The sequence below is a fragment of the Pseudochaenichthys georgianus genome, chromosome 3, assembly GCF_902827115.2.
Source record: "Pseudochaenichthys georgianus chromosome 3, fPseGeo1.2, whole genome shotgun sequence".
Classification (NCBI taxonomy): domain Eukaryota; kingdom Metazoa; phylum Chordata; class Actinopteri; order Perciformes; family Channichthyidae; genus Pseudochaenichthys; species Pseudochaenichthys georgianus.
In genome coordinates, this window is record NC_047505.1 from 13,153,643 (window position 1) to 13,171,827 (window position 18,185).

The following is an 18,185-nucleotide window of genomic DNA, read 5'->3' on the forward strand; positions in this document are numbered from 1 at the left end:
TCTAGACAACGGAGATAAAACATGGGCAGGATCTTGCTACTGAGGAAGACAGTCGCTCTGGGCAGAGAATTTTTTAGAGCACTGAAAGCAACAATCACTCTGAGTTGGCTTTTATGTCTCCCTCCCTTTCCCCAGCCTCGTCTTTCTTTATTCGTCTCTCTCTTTCTTATTCTCAAGTGTTCCTTGAAGAAAAAGGACAATTTCAAAACTTAGAAACAACATTAGGTTTTACTTCATGAAAAAAAACCACCATTTTGGTTTAATGTCGTTTCAGGGCCTGTGAAAAGTTTGGGTGACAGTGGTGTAGCCAGAACACCCACAGAATAAATGTTTGATTGTCCAAAAAACTAACTGTAAAAGTGTAAGGCATTTAAATGACAAAAGGCGATGCTAGAGGCTAGCCTTCCCCTAACCCCATCATTTCGTCAGGCTGAACCGAGGTACCCTTAGGTATGCTTTAAACAGCATGTTAATCTTGCCATGCTAACATGCTCACTGTGACAAACAAGCAGATAATTAGCACGTCAAATGTTTACTATGTTCACATATTGTTTTGCCATTAGCTAGTTTGCGCTAAACACAAAGTTAAACTGATATGTCTGGAGACACACATTTCCATAAAATTGTTTGTATTAGTGTTAATTGTATTTCCTTTTTTGCCTAATTTCTGCCTTAGAAATCCAACATACCTTGATTATAAAAACTATAGGCTAATCACAGAGTATGATATTCCTATAAATATTACTGAGGATATTGTTGACCTGCTTATTAGCTACAACCTTGTTTTCTCAGCAGACGACAGAGCTGGGAACACACAGTAAAGTGTGCTTAAATAATCTACTCTTAAATGCAGTGTTCTTGTTAGGAATATGTATTGAAGTTTTGGTCCTCTATTGGTTAAGTTACAAGGTCACATGATCATACGAGAATCCCACTCGTCAGTCCTTAAGTAATGTGTTTCTTTCAGAACCAAAGTCTGATGGACCAATTCAAGTCCTGTGTGTAGCTACTGGTAGCTGGTTTAGGAGGTCAAAACTACCAATGGTGGCACCTATTAAGGTTACCATTGATGCAGAAATCGCATTTTAGAATTGAAGAATTCTTAATTGAAGAACAACAGTTATAGTATTTTTGTATGGATGTTACGTGCCATGCAGGCTGTACTTGTGTGGTTTTCCTTCCCTCCTGTGTCTCTCTCTTCTGCACAGCTAATCAGCAGCTGCTCGGTATCTGCCTGTGCACCTGAGTCTGATGGATGATTGGATCCTCTCACCCTCAGCTGGCCCATCAGCAGCCAGGGCCGACCATAAAGGAGGCACCCAGGAAGTCTTCTCTCTCTCTCACCCTGGGCCTGTTGCTGATTGAGGAGCCTGAATTGACTGCCTTGTTTAGAAGCTCATTCTACTTTGTTCTGACCTTTGTAAATGTGTGTGTGTGTTGAGAGGTGGGGGAGTTAGGTAAGTCTGGGTATCCTGTACATTTCTCATCACATAGATAACTAATGTTAAGACACACTAGGTTAGCAGATTGTTGCCACCCCTGTATTCTGTTTTGTCCAGTTCTGAGTAGTTTAGTTAGTGAGGGTTTTTGTTTGAGTTTTGGTTTCAAAGGATAGATGTAGTGGCCTATGCCTGGTTTTGTTGTGCTTATTTCTTTTGTTTGGCACAATCTCCTTTGTCTCCTCCTCACACAGAGTATTTCTGTTTAATTTCTGTTCAGTTAGGTTTACAAAGAATAAACCTTTTGTCAACCTTTACGCTGACTCCCTCATTTTTATTGGTTGTTCCGTGTTATTGTCTCCAGGTCCCCTAGACCTTAGTGGGGATGTAACAATGGAAAAGATGGACGGTGAGAGATAGATAGTTCATCCAATCACCTGCCAATAATTTGTGGAACGTGCCTCCCCAAACAGTTTCCAATTATGACTTTTTAGATTTCTCTGTGCAACAAGGCATCTGGCGTGTCAGGGTAGTGGACTTGGCAGGATAGGACCATTCCGATTTAACCTAATGTTCTGCTTGTCATCAGGAGCCTGTTGTCACCAAATTGGGGGGGGGGGGGTAAACTCAACACAAGAAGGACACATTACATGATTCTGTCAAGTATTGATATGCAGGTGGACATACAGCCGAGGAACACGATGCAATGGAACAAGTATTAAAGAGTGATGCAAAATGACCCGAATATCAAAAAAGGCATTCATGGACTTTTAAAAAAATAAGAAAACAGAAAAAAGGGAAAAATTAGATGGCAGGAGAGTCGGGAGAAGGAGGGGAGAGGAGAAGAACACAGGTTGAGCAGAGTAGTGGCGGACCGCAGCAAAGGGACCACAGGCAAGCGCTAGACTGCTCAACCACCATGTGTATATGTGAGAGTCTGTAATAAAAATAGCGCCTAAGGTTGCGGAAAATGTGGCAACATAACGACACTAGCCACATTTACCACGGCCAACTGTATACCAAACACACACACACACACACTTACTATGCAGGGCAGGGCTGTGTGTTGCAGAGATGGGAGCCCAGTGTTGGTCTGGTGTGGGGATTGCACATGGTGGAGTTGACCTGAACCTTCTGGTCCTGCAGACAGATGGCCTTGTTCGAGATACGACCTGACGGAAAAAAACACGGAGAGACGGAGAGTAGAGAGTTGTAAATGTTGCATAAAATCTGACAACTTTGGGGTTTGAGCCTAAACTATGGAAATATTAAAAGTTCAGTTTTGACTCTGTCATGGATCACAAGTATGTTAAGTCAGTGTGTCTGTGTGCAGCCTCTTGAGAGAGTAAAGCTACAAGAAACAGTCAGAAAACACATGCACGCGCACACACATGCACGCGCACACACAGACATTGAGCAGGGCCTTGTCTTAAGTCTTCTGGGACTGACAAAGTTTAAACTTCTCGGTTGACAAAGGTGCTTTTCATCATCCTATACACAAAACAATAGCTCATTTACACAAACACAACATACAAACATATGAATACATTCTTATGCAAGTACACTCTTGAATAAGCAGGTATTTCTAATGCTTTTTTAATGTCGATTGACTATTTGCTAGGCGACGCCCCCTTCATTTGCTGTTGACTGTTACTTTTGTCACACAGACCATAAGGAGTCTACAATGTTAAATGAAATGTCGAGATTCTAAAAATGTTTGGTAGTTTTCTTAATTTAGATAAAATAATAATCCTTGTTTTACATTATTACGTATTCGGCGAAATGAAGACAATTGTGCTTGTATATACTTCATAGTACAATATAAAGATTAAAAAAGTGATGCCACTTTCTAACAGCCTTTGAGCTGTAGTCTCCGGCAAAGAGTCAGCAACCATTTTGAAACCGTACACGTTATAATTTCAATCAAGTTACGGTTGCTAAGCTATTAAAGGAAAACTGGTGTTAAAAGGGGAAAACTCTATTCATGAACCCGAAACAATGTCACACACTTCTGGATTCATCCTTAAAACACACATGTACAGGTCTAGTGTAAAAACAAACACACACAGTCTCACCTCCAGCACAGGGAGCAGAGCAGTCGGAGCGCACCACGCCCCAGTTGTAGTCGGGTTTCCTCTCGGTGCGTGGCAGGGTGTACTCCCACACCACACCCGGGTTCTTTCCCTGCAGGAGGATCTGTCAGGCAAGAGCAGTCAGTCAGAAAGATGTCACACGTGTAAATATAGTTATATAGAAAGCACACTGAGCATCAACACCCAGTTCAAATATTTACATTAAACATGTTTCCTTCCCATTGTACAAGGGGTTCAAACTAGCAACCTTTGTACACCATGAAACGAGGCTACTAGCAGAATATAAAGTAGGAAATCGCAATATGTACATCAAGTAAGTTTATAACTATATATAGTTTTATTTTTTTATTTTGTAAAACAATTGATAGTTACGTATGTCACTACGGTTTACGGTGGCCCTGAAGTGCAAAACGCCACAGCGTTTCACAAAACACTACAGCATTTATTTATGTCTGTATGACGTTGTGAGTGTGGACGGAGCAGCTACAGGTTAGTTTAGCCTGATGGATCCGATTCCATTAAAAAAAACACGCATTTTAAAAGCTTTTCGCCAGCCGTCTTATCTGCAGACTTGTCAAAGCGTTAATTCATGGTTTTTACTAACCGTTATCAGTATGTAGTTACTTGGGCATCACTTTGAAACGTGTATTACAATTAAATCACGGTCAAATATGTTCATTTTGTTGTAGTTGGTATCTCCCATAGGATGTACATGGAGATACGGCCCGCCCCCTCTCCAGCGCCTTGTTTGAATGACAGGAGTAAACACAGAATTAATGCTTTATTCATTCATGGTTTTTAAGGGGCTTATCTCCATGTAAATACTATGGTAGACCACCCAATATTCGCATCGCTCTAATCGCTCGAGTTTCACCCATAGACTGTATATATACCCCGTTTCACCGTGGCTGTCAGCTGTGTTTGCTCCAGTGATTCAAACGAGGCGCAGACGGACCCGGTGGAATCGAGGGGTTAGGTGTGACTGAGACCTTAAGAGTGTTTTGCACCTAAATAAATAATTAAAATGAACCTTGTTTTGACTTTGCCTATTTTGTTGATATTTGTGGTTTGTGCTACCAATATGCACCAATATGTGGTTTTGCAGAAAAAAAGTTTGCAGACATCAAGTATGATATATGAATACAAATGTTATTAGTGCGAATGCTGTATACAGCATTCCACTATAGTACTTCAAAACTGTATTCTTCCTCTTATTTCAGCCAATACTTTGGCTCTCCATAACTTCAGCTTATTTTCAGCTACAGAAACCATTCAAATATTAAACTATTCAGCCTGTTCAGGAATCGATGGGAAATCTTCAACTTTTTCAAAATATTTTATACTTTTTGAAATATTCAGCTTTTTAAACTCTTTTTTTAACATTGAAGTCAATGGGAAGAGCCTTCAAATCAGCCAATACTTTAGCTCTCCATAACTTCAGCTTACTTTCAGCTACAGAAACCATTCAAATATTAAACTATTCAGCCTTTTCAGCAATTGATAAGAAACATTCAACTTTTTCAAAAATATTTCATACTTTTTGAAATATTCAGCTTTTTAAACTATTTTTGTAACATTGAAGTCAATGGGAGATGCCTTCAAATCCACTTTTCCTACACTTTGCGCCAAATGCATCTCCTTCCACATAATTTCAGCCAGACACTTCATTCCAACTTTCAAATGATCACAATACCTTTCAACTTTTTCAGATATTGGAATTAGTTTGGAGCTTAGCAGAGAGGCTTTTTCCAGATCTTAACATTGGAGTGGATGGAGCAGCTCATTAACTCTAGAGTGCTTTGATCTCAAAACAGAGTGCAGCGGTGCCTGAAATTCTCCCCCAAAAATGTTTTAAACTTGCCATAATTCCCAAACCCTACACTCCTCAGACATATTTTTTCATGGAAAACGTAGGAAAACCTCTCCTAGCTTGGAAAATAAGAAAACATTAAGAAAACATATTAAACAAAATGCCTCTTGAGGGCATTAAGTGACAAAAACGTTCAACATTCCTCCATTGAAGCCCATTGTAATTTCAGGCAGATATTTCCTCACGGTAGCAGCCGCACACCTTTAGTTAAACTGCCAAAAAGGCCACATTATTAACCCAAAACTACACAAAAATTACACTTCAGATACTGAACTTCCTTGACATGCTTCACGTTTTGAAATTTCACAGATATCTGTTACGGTTCTTCCACAAAACGTTCACATGTAAGAGGTTCATCTCTCATTCAGAACAATGGAAACCTGTGATCTCTACAGAGCTCGTTAGCTCAAATAGAAACACCTGTGTCATGGAACACGATGATGTCATCACTCCAACTGACATGCAGCAGACTTCAACAGTCCAGCTGTGAAGACATCTCAGAGACACACACTCTCTCTCTCTCACACACACACACACACACACACACACACACACACACACACACACACACACACACACACACACACACACACACACACACACACACACACACACACACACACACACACACACACGGTCTCTCTCTCTCAAACACACACACACACACACACACACACACTCTCAAACACACACACACACACACACACACACACACACACACACACTCTTTCAAACACACACACACACACACACACACACACACACACACACACACACACACACACACACACACACACACACACCACACACCACACTCTCTCTCTCTACCACACACACTGAACAGCTATCTACCACACACACTGAATTTCTCTCTCTCTCTCTGCATTTGGTAAATGGTCTTAAGTCGTCATCATGTTAAACTTTGATCTCTGGGTTTACACACACAGGTGTTTGTAAACATTCATTCACTACTACTTACAGCTAATATCTAACTCCTTCAGCCTAATTTCAGCTATAAACCATTCAACTATTACATTATTCAGCTATTTCAGGACATTGGGGCTATAAGTAGTTGTTTACACCTTTTTTTAAACCTTTTCTTTTAAATATTAAGCTTTTTCTGCATTTTTTTAGCTAAAAGCAGCTACTATTCAGCTAATAACATATTCAGCTTTTTCTGCATTTTCAGCTAAATTCAGCCATAAATGTTCACAGTTTCCAGCATTCGCACGCATTTTCTGCAAGAAATGCATTTTCTAGTTATTGATTGGTGATGGTGATTTTATGATTTTCTTATGGCTGCTTTTCCTCCAGGACTTTTTCACGGCTGCAAACAGAAGGAGAACGTTTTATGTTAGTTTAGTGGTTCTGTCCTGGAGAGATGATCATTTTACAGAATACAGTTCCTCAAGTACATCTTTGATCTGCGCAAATCAGATATGAGTCTTCAAACAAATCGCGCTCAATTTAAGGCAGGGCCTCTCATATGACGCACACCTGCACACTTCCTAGCCTGTTCCATTCTTCGTTCTCCGAATGCTAGGAAGGATTCTTGCCTAGCCTCTGAAGGACCTGACTCGGAAGACATGTCCTACCAAGGAAGCGTCCTTGACATTGAGAAACACCCGGTATGCCTGTCAAATGTTCCCTTTTAGTCCTTTTAGTCCTTTAAATCAATGTTCCTTTGTGTGGTCATGCCGCGTTTCCTGTCTGTGGTTGTTCCATGGATAATTCCTAGTGTTCCCCAGTTTATTTGCTTCCTGTTTGTTGCTTGTATTCTTCCAGTTTTTGGAGCTTTCCAGCTTAACTTTAGCCTCGCCTTCAGTTGTACAGTAATACCTGCCTTGTTTGGACCTCAAGGTGAAATCTTCGAAGATGCCGTAAGAACAGTCCAAAATGTAAAATAGTTGCATTTGAGAGGCTGGAAACAGCATATATTACTGACTGACAACCATGAAATATCTTCCCCCTCACACAGTATGATGTATATCTTCTTCTATTGTTCTGAGCCAATCCGTAATAAATAAATCCCAGTATTTCTTTCTGTATTGGTGGAAATTCAAGAATCTATAAAGTAGTCCTATATTGTGCAGTGTAAGGAGAGCAGATATGAATGTTCCATCTGTTGTGGATCCCTCTGCAAAAAGTGTAAAGGTAAGACAACGTGGCAGAATAATTCCACCATTTATGTCCAACTGAGCTGTTACCCACTAATCAGAAGGCTCCAAAAACATGTGAGACTCTTGTCCAAACTGGCTGACCACAGTATTGGACACATATTAGTAACAATTTCCATTTTCCGTCGTGAGTAAGCGCTTTTTTTTAATACCACATTATTTTTTACTGGCTGGTGATTCTAAGTTACCTTTTTCTGTAAGGGAGATTTATTTGTACATGGAAGTCAAGCAGAGACTGACGGATGAATGAAAGCAGACATACCCATTACAAGAGAAGCATCAGGCTATTATTAAAGCTAACTAGTGGATTCACTGCCATGGTGAATAATTTAGTTTGAGGCACATTTGCATACATAGCCAACTCACAGTGCGTCATTTTAAACCATTTCAAGACACTGCCTTGGACTGTGTTCAATGTTTCTCTTTTACAGGCCAACTTGGTTTAGAGCTTGCCCGGACTGGCCATCGGGAGGACCGGGAGGTTTCCCGGTGACCTGGCCTGTTAAGTGGCCTGCTGGCCTGAGGATTTTTTTTGTATATGTATTGTGAACGCAACGCTCCGCAAATGTGGGTCTGACTCTGCCTCACAGAGGGTGACTGGCTGTCTACATGATGTGGCCTGCCGACATGGCCACTTTCATACAGATCATACACTAAAGCCCTCGATTGGTCTCTGTGGTTGCGGTCGGATAGTTTAAAGATCAGCTCCTAAGTTCTAACCCTATCTCCTATTCCTTGACCTCAGAGTGAAACGTCACGGGGTTAAGGGATAGTGGATAGGAGAATTCAAAAGGACTTAGGAGAAGAGACTGCAGTACTTTAGAGAATCCGAATGCACTTTCACTATCCGACGTGTTTATGATGCGCCACCGGACGTCATTTTGTGCGTCTGCTGCTGTGGGGAAACTATGGAAACCACAGTTTTCTATACAGCGGACTACAACATGGATGTTTAATAAGAACGAGGGACTACTGTAAACTCATCTAGAGACTCTGCTCCGTGCTCTGATGCTGCTGCTTTGCTTTATGAACGTGGACAACAGAGAAACATATTCTTCATCACCAAAGTTGGAATTGAGATAAAAAAGGAAAGTGAAACTTATGCTCGTCACCCTCTCCCACATTAATACAAATGATCCCAATACGTATGATTGTATGAACTATGAAAATATCTTAAAATCAATACAAATGTATTTATTATAAACGTTAGTCCTTAACATCTATCACTGTGTACATCACCACTCAAACATCTTTTAAAAGTTGAACAAACCCCACACAGCTCAGTGAAATGTTGACTTTATTTGATCATTTCAGTAAAAGCTAACATTCATATTTCTCTTTTTGATTATAATACTGATGAACGTTCAAAACAAAGCACTTTGGCAACTTACCACATATGTTTTAAAATGCTTAATAAGCACATAAGGTCCAGTGGTTCCTAAGCTAAAGGAGGTTATAAAGGAAGTTTGAAACCTCCTTTCCTATCATTCTAGATAATTTGAACAGCACTTATCATGGCTGCCACTGAGGGACTTCCGGGTCATTTCACTCGGTTAGGAAGGTTCCTAAGCTAAATGGACTATTCGACTGCAGCCTGTGTGTCATTCAAGCTCGGGAGGGTGTGTGTATGTGTGGCGGGCGCGAGCGAGAGAGAAAGCACGCGCACCGGTTACGTCTATTGTTGTTGTTAGCATCTGGTGATAGCTAGCGCCGCTAACGGATATAATGAGCTGTCAACAAGATGGAGCAGAGTCCTCTCCTGTCAGACTGAGAGACTGATAACTACAGCTCATGTGAGGTAAAGGACTCTCTGAGTGTTTAGATAGTTAACTTAGTCTAAGTTATCTCAGTGGGTCTCAAACGGTTTGGTCACCAATCACCATTTATGTGAACACATATTTCCTTTTGAAGGGGGAGTGATTAGTAAAATATGCATGAATAATTAAAAAAAAACGGCGCCGGCTCTTAGCTCCGGAATCCGCTTAATTTCCAGCTCCAAAAAATTGTCGGTCCAGAGGCAAGAGCTTTGGAGCTAAGAGGCGACGTCGCTTACGTCTCTCTTACGTCGAGGCGTGCAGGAAACTAAACCCACCTCCCCTGGACATGGGTCGACCGTTATGCCTGCCTACAAGCAGCAGTGCCTATAAACACACTTTATAAAGTCAGGCAACACTAACCAGGCTTCGTGTGATTCTGTTTATTTGTACCTTACTTTGACCATCCGTTCATTGTTATCGATCATTGTGGAGAGAGGCAGACGTGTTGTTTTGTATTATTGCAGCTATCGGATGCAAGTAGTCAGTTTAGCTTTGGTTGCTATGCTAACATCACCCGTTTTATACCAGAGAAACTTTCATAACAGCGTTGTGATACCAAACAGTGTCAATTCAGACTGACACACACTTAGGCTAAGGGGAACTGGGGATATGCATCAGCTGCTTGTGTGAGTCGGACAGTGAATACTTTAGAGCGGCCGCTGCAGTGTGAGCTAACCGGGAGCTAACGGGAGAATAAACTCCCGTGGAAGAGCAGCCAGCACTGCAGCGGTCGGTAAATGCTGCAGAAACACATTAATAAACAATGAACCACGGCACTCTGGAGCAAAGTATAAGGTTGGAGAAGTCGTTATTCAATTTATTCTGGCTTCGTGTGATTAAAAGCAACACGATCATCGACCCGACGCAGTTCCCCGTTGTTGTTGTTGTGAGCTGCCGTTGGGGAGCAAATCAGCGATGTAAACGGTGACGTCATGACGCAGCAGGGGCAGCTCTGGGGTGCCAGTGGGTGGTGTGAACAGAGCGGGAGCTGAAAAGGGAAACCGGAGCTGAACCAGAAAAGCTCCCGCTCGGAGCTAGAAACTGAAAAGCGCTGGTGTGAAAGCCGCAAAAGAGGAGCAGGGGTAGAGGAGGGAGGCAGGTGAGGCTGATTCAGGAGCACAGACACACTCACAACTATATATAAATGAACCAAAAACAAATAAATAAACAAGTTTCAATGTTTTTTCATATTGGATATGGTATGTTATTGGTTATGGCCATGTACTTGTGATTTTATGATTATTTAAATGTATACAGTTCTGTTTCATATGTAGTCTCTTTATTTCCCCCTCAAAGTGCACCAGATTGATGCATTTAAGTCCAACATTAAAAGAAAAATCTTACCGGGGGAGCATGCCCCCGGGCCCCCCTTAAGGATTTGAGGTCCACCTCCACTTAAAATATGTTCACATGGATAGGTTCCTAAATAGATTTACACTTTTTTTTTAAATAGTAACCCATGTTCATATGTTTATTCTGGGGTAGTAGATTTAAAGTTTAGGGCTATCACTATGGGCAGCAACGCTGTAAATATTGACAAATAAATCCAGGAAAATGGCACAAAAGAAAACTGGTAGTGGCCTGGCTGGGTGTATAATTCCCGGCCTGACTTATTGTCCCAGTCCGGCCACTTTTCTGTTATTACCCGGTCAAATTTGAACACAAAGACATGTTTTTAGGTTCAGTGTGACTTAACTTGCAGTCGGTATCATTATCTCGATAAACGCCAATATATGTTTTGCTTATCAATGTGCTTATTATAAATGAGCAAATACTAGATTGCTAATATAGATAGACTAATACACTATCTTATACTTATTTGTCAGTGTCAAAGTAACTCAGTGAAAGGCAGTTTGGAACTTCTGTTGGCCAATTTTTGTATGTTTCCAATTTGTCCAAATGTCATAAACAGACTTACCATTTTTGGTTGTCGGACAAAGCTCAGCCAAAGCTTCAGTTTAAACACTGAATATTGTTCTGCACTAATGAGAGAAGTATATCTGGCTCTTAATCCAAGTGCAGAGATATTATGCTTGTATTTTGATCACAATACCAAGCATTGTTAATAGTTGATTATTTTCCAATGAAGAACCATTATAGATTATCATCAGTTACTACTAGCCACCAGATTCTGATATTTTCACAGATTATTACTTTTACTGACTCTCTTATAAACAAATATAAGTGTTAACCAGGTAAACCACAATTGTAATTAGTCCTAAAGTTCACAAAGGTTCTGTTTGTGGTTTGTGCATTTATTTAGACCTGTCAGAGTGTTATCGGAGTGCTTCAGTTTAACACTTGCTGTCTCAAGTACGTCTTGCCTAAAATGTTGAAATGATGGCACTGGCGGCTTTTAAACTGCATAAGACCTGGCTGCACTTTAACACCCAACCTCCTCTGCTAATGCTACCCACCCAAATCCATTGCCATGAAACAACTACCACCACTAACCACACCAGGATGTTGTGCCAAAAACCCTTCCCAAACAACATCCAATCATGTACAGTAAACCAGCTGCTATAAAAAAAAAATCCCAGGATTTCTTTTTAAATCTCTTGAGTAGAGAACCTCAACATCTCTGAAGCCTTGAAGCTTTCTAAATAGCTGATATCTCTAACCTAAACCATCCACAATGTTGAACACGCCCAACCAACCACAGAGTTAGGGTTGTCAAAGATATTTTAAGACTTATCTAGAGCTGAATCATCTCCAGCCTGGGATCACAGCCACCAAAGCTCATCCCCTGGCTGTTATTATTTATGTGGGTGTTTAGCTTCCAAAGAGAAATATAAATAAATAAAACCAAAATCCCCCAACCTCCTACAAATCAGTCCCAATATCAACAAAGAATGCAAGCTTGCTCCCACTTCGTCAACAGAATGAACAGAACCCTTGTGAACTCTCCGGTAGTCAAAGCAAACCAACCACGGCAGTATAATACTGACTGATATTTGTCACACCACATATAAATCTACCAAAGCTCTACAGCCAATACATCCATGGGCCTTATCTGGATTGACAGCACAAACTAAAATGAATTGCATTTAGAGAAAGAGTGTAACAGTCATCACTCAGTCAATGAGTTTTATGCAATATAAAAACTGGATTTAACAGAATCAGAACATTGTTGGTGCCCATCTACAAATGCATCAGTGATAAGGTGAGGGAAGGTGCCTGTGCAAAACAAAGCAAACAATAAACTAGTTTGCACAACTTGATTTTGGCTAGACAATTAGTATTACTTGTCCAGGCCTAGAGTTACCAGGTGGGAGGTGTTTTCCAGTCTTTATTGGCACTACAAATTCAGTTTTTGAAGATATCCAAGATGTTACGACACAATAGATTTGGGTTATCGTCACCAGGTCTTACTTCTGAGCAATATTCCATCACTTAATCATGGCGGACATATCCAAATATAACAACACTAATGACTTTTGAGTGCTGTTGCAATCAGAATAAGTCAGTCAGATGGGCCAATATTCAATTCAACTGCAAAAAGTGTTGTGTTTGCTGTTTCAAACCATTTAGGCTGCGGGTTGGACTATCTGCTTTCCTCTATAAGATATTAGTTAGCATCCACACCCTGTTAGCTGCACTCATAATTTGAAGCTCTTTAATTGGATGTTTATTGCCAAATTGCACCTTGGTAGTTGTATAAATATCTGTTATAATATATATATATTAAAAAAAAACTTTAATCAAGCTTTATATTTAATTCCCAAAAGCCTCTCTCTTCGAATTATTACCAGAAAAGTCAGCTATTACGAGTACATTTGTATTTGGGAAACAAAAAGCGAACGAAGTTAAAACAATGAATATTCCAGGACTCACTGTCTGTCAGTTGATATAACAAAGATGCATTATGAGAAGCCTAAAATACCCTTAAAAAAATGTCGATTAAGATAATCAATTACTCATTTGACCGAGGGATTTTCTTTTTGGGGTCTAAATATGAGAAATGTTCAACAATGGCATCTTTTTGCTCCTTCTGTGTTTTATTTCATATGGCTACTTCTTTGTACTGTTCTGTTAGTCGATACAAAAAACTCATATATTGAAAGAGTTCACGTTGCGTGATTGATGCGAGTCCATGTTCCTACAGTACAACATCGCACCACAGAATGTCTTGGCTTTCACAACCTAACCGCCACGCCACTCACCACGTCAGATGAGACGATGATGAATTAGAATGTGGCAGACTCGGATATCTATCTCACTTGTGGATCCAAAATGATTTGCCCTGGACTGGCATGACCTCGCCTCGCCATACCACAAGAATGTAAATTCAGGGGGAATAATACCACTTGGTGTCCGTGGAGACCTCAGCCATATGTTCCTCCTGCTCTTGTTAGTTACTCCTTTCCTCTTTCCTTCCTCCCCGCTGAGCAGCTGTAGAGATGAGAACACCGTGTCACAGTTTGCGCTCACACTCCTCAACATTTATTTTTCTTTGAGCGGTTCACGCTGAGTAAGGGTCTGTAAGTGATCGGTGTGCAGACCCTCCCCCATTTACTTTCTCCATGTTTTTTCCGTGATAGCGGAAAGTTAAGTAGAATGTGTGAAACAGATGATCAGTAGTGGAAAAAAACTAAACACGCTTTCCTTCATTTGGCTCTTTTCATTTGCAGTTAAAGTCCCCGTGCCCTGACCTTAACTTCTCACATCCAAAGAGTTCAATTGCAGAATTCTTAATCTTTTAATCTCACTCTCCTCCCTCTCTATCCTTCTCTCTCTCCTTTTTGTAATTACAGGACATACTTATAGAGATTATTCCCGTGTCATCTGCACATCCGCAGCAGATGTAGCAGCCTGTCAGATTTAGCAAAGACTCTGCTTCAAGGAATATTTGGCGTTAATACAACCTCGGTTCTGGCTTATTGTTACATTACATTACATGTCACTTGTTTGACGCTTTTATCCAAAGCGACTTACATACTCAATACTGTGGGCAATCCCCACAGGAACACTGTGGGGTGAAGTGTCTCAGGGACACCACGACATGCTGACTGCAGTGGGGTTTGAACCTGTGATCCCCTGATCCGAACACTAACGCACAACCCACTGCACCACACGCCTCCATTGTTCTGATGACACTAGACTCAGTGGTGGGGATGCAATGCTAATCCGCCCATTACGTTTAAAATGCAAGAAATGGACTGACGGTCAAATAGATTTTAAGAAAACTTGCCTGATTATTCAAACCACTTTATTTGAAAAGTATGTACAGCTATGTGCTGTGCTTAGACAAAGGGTTTCTTTGAGATACTACTCGCCACATTACGATTCTTTCTTTAGCATGTTAGCATGCTACTATTCGCCAATCAGTATTACCCACAAAGTACAGCCAAGTGCTGTTTCTTGTTTCATCATGAACCTAAAACAGGGGTGTCAAACTCAAGGCCCGGGGGCCAAATCCGGCCCACGACTTCATTTGATGTGTCCCGCAAGAGCTTGCAAAGAATATAATACGTTTATTATACGGTTACATGCTACTTTACAGTATATCTATATATGTTCATTTTAATTAATTTCTTATTTTATAGTTATTTCTTATTTTTATTTTTTATTTATCCTTAACTGTATTAATCTGTGTGAATCTGTGCTGTCCTGTTTTTCAATCTTACCCTGTTGCTGTTAAACTACTAAATTTCCCCACGGGGATTAATAAAGCTCCATCTTATTTTACAGAAGCATGTTGCCCATAAACTACATGTCCCACAATGCATCTCATGTTGTGACATGCGCACTGAAGAGACTTGCAATTATTTGCCCTAGACTTCTGCTTTCAGACATAATTACAAAGTTATTACCCTATCCAATAAAAATCCAATGCAGAGGCAATAATATAATATAATACATTATTTCATATATATTATGTATTTATGTATATTTATATTGTTACAACCGGCCCTTTGAGTGCAGCCATAATGCTAATGTGGCCCACGATGAAATTGAGTTTGACACCCCTGACCTAAAAGATCTGAGAAGCATAATTGTTTGCAGATAGCTAATCCATATATTTTAGAGATATTTATCAACATATATATAAAGTCATTGGATCTCCAAAGTGATTAGTGTTCATCGTCTCTACAAAATGATATGGCTTACATGCTGTTTCCTTCCAGCCTACTGACATTTACACTTGTAAAGCTGGAGAATATTTAAAATTAGAGTTCTGTTTTTTGAGAAAACTGAATTATCCCTAAGTATGACCAAGTGAAAGCAAGATTGTGGTATTGCAGAATTGTTTGCAAAGTTGGTCAGAGATAATCCTAAAATCCATCTTGCAACCTCTTCTATAAGATGTATTTTAAGTTGCTGGTCTGTATTCCCGCAATAATTCCTCTTGCAGAAAGAAACAACAATGGCTTTCCAACAACTACAGCAGCTCCTCCTCTATACTGCCCACAAACAGTATAGCCTCTTTACTAAAATAGCTACTGAAACACTCATTTCCTGATGGCCAAACAAGTAACCAGCCAAGCACTTTGGAAGTAGCACACTGGTATTCCTTCTGGATTCACAGGCGACTCATTCCTGCTTTAACCTCAGGACTTCAGTAGCCCAAGGGACTGAGGGTAGAGCAGCTTTTACATGACTAACAGGGAGCAGGGGGGGGAGGAAGTCTACTCATCACCGGGTTCCCACTTCTGTTTCCACGCCTAGGGTTCAGAGTTCAGGGGAAATAAATGCTTTCGCTGACAAAGTTATGTGAGGAGAACATCCCACACGTCCCACCATCGTTCACTTAAGCCTACAGAGTCGTACGGATAATGACTCAGCCACTTTTCCAATATTAATCTTGCTCTCGGGAGGATACGCCTGTCCAGCATCACATTCAGGACGGGTAAAGACTCGCCCTCCCCTCTATGGTTTCTGACACACCACTGATTGCAAACTTGGGTCCCACAATAAAAAAGTAATAAATCACCTCCCATACTATACGGAACATCTCACTCCAGAAAGCTGATTTTGTACTTTTCATCCGTGCCTCTGAAGGGCAGTTGACTTATTCGGATTGTATTCGCTCTATTAGCCACGAATCACATGGCTGCAACAAAGCACTTTTGAGATCAGTGGCCGTGGGGGCCACATCATGGCTTTGAGTGTGTGTACATGGACCAACACGTGACTGAGTTACACTGGAGCCAGCTGTACCAATACACTGTACGGCATATAAACACGGGGCAGGCTTCTGCCATGTGAGACTGCTGAATGGTGAAAGTGGCACAAAGGCTGATTTAGACTAATTAAGCCACATGGACCCTTCTTTTATGTCCGAATGATTGCTTATATGATTGACAACCCATTTCAAATCTCTTCAAATGATCAAACTACTTTCCGAATGGAATGATTTTCCTAGTTTCTAAGATCTATATCTTTCCACTGCTTCTGGGCATCTTAATTTTCTCATCTTAAAGGGGACCTATTATGCTCAGAGGAGTGTGTGGGAGATAACTCAACCAGATGAGGGCTGTATCTGTGTTTTGTCAGTGTATGTAATGCTGTTTTATAATGTTGTATTTGTCTCAAGAAGACCTACGGTAAAATGAGATGCTACATCTCAATGGGCTATCCTTATAATAAATTAAAATATGTGTCTCTAAAATGTCTGCTGCCACCCACGCACAATGGAGAATAGCACTGAAATATTTAAACTGTGTCCAGACAGAATGGAAAGTGGATTTTAAAAGCAGCGTGATTGCATATCAGGAGTTTGGCCCATGGTGACATAGATTGAGGGGAAGAAGTGATTATTGAGCTTTCTGTCTTAAACTCACTTTTACAGTTTACAGAACCAACCCCTTAAACTGGCTTTGATTCGAACTAATCCTAGGTATGCCTTTAACCTATTTGTGTCTACTACCGTTAACTGTTCATTTCTATTTTCTTTCCCTCACAAAGAGCATATCTCTGCACAGGCCAGGCTGTTTGAACCCCCCTCTTGATTAGAGCCTTCCACGCCACCCACCCACCCCCAGATCATCCCTGACGTAACCAATCACCAATTAATCCCCCACAGAAGCATCACATACAGTTACAACCACCCCCGTTCTCCCGACCAACCACCTTTTTCATCTAAGCCTATTCATATCCAGACGTAAAATAGGAGAGAGGCGCGGCAACTCTGCCAGGGCCCCTGTCACTGTCAATTGCCCCAAACGGACATCACCCAGCAGCGGCGGCTTACTTCAAACACCAGCGTCTCATTAGTAGGTCCAGCGGCATACAGGCTCTCCGCCTTGTTGAAAGAGCGCTGGTAGTCGAACACGGTCCCACCAAAGTGGAACTTCCCCGGCCAGTCCACCGTCCAGTCCCCGGTCAGGTAGTACTTCCTTTTCAGGGAGCGGGCGGCCAGGTAGCTGGTGGACACCTCCATTTCCTGAACACGGATGCTTCGGGCCCCTGCTGGGACTGTTACCATGGAGTAGTACTCTGAGGGAAATTGAGGAGAAGGAAGAAAGTCAAGGCTGAATCATTCCTACATCTTTGTTTATTGCCGTTCCCTAACTCTTATGTTGTGTTTCATCATAAAAACCTGCTACCCATGCTCGCATACCATAGGCTTCACGCAGACAATTGTGTTATTCGCTGTTTGCACACAAACTGAATGTAGAACTCGGCCCAACATCGTTTTGTCGATTTATTTTCTTATTTTAATAAAAATAAAAATGTGGTTTATTTTGCGGAGACCTATGAGCGCCCATGTTCATAAAACAAAACCTCTAAATGGTAAAATACTATGAGTGTTACAAGTAAATTGGACACCAGATCAGCAAGAGTAA

At 41.0% G+C, this 18,185-nt stretch overlaps 1 protein-coding gene across 1 annotated transcript in view; it reads right to left on the reverse strand.

Moving 5' to 3' along the window:
• adamts18 (ADAM metallopeptidase with thrombospondin type 1 motif, 18) overlaps positions 1-18,185 on the reverse strand; it is an 89,494-nt gene that overhangs the window by 21,199 nt on the left and 50,110 nt on the right. Inside the window, exons 16-18 of the mRNA XM_034103802.1 lie at positions 17,591-17,835; positions 3,515-3,635; positions 2,485-2,611 (exon numbers count right to left, since the gene is read on the reverse strand). Of these exons, the coding sequence (XP_033959693.1) occupies positions 2,485-2,611; positions 3,515-3,635; positions 17,591-17,835 (493 nt within the window). The remainder of the gene's footprint in view (positions 1-2,484; positions 2,612-3,514; positions 3,636-17,590; positions 17,836-18,185) is intronic.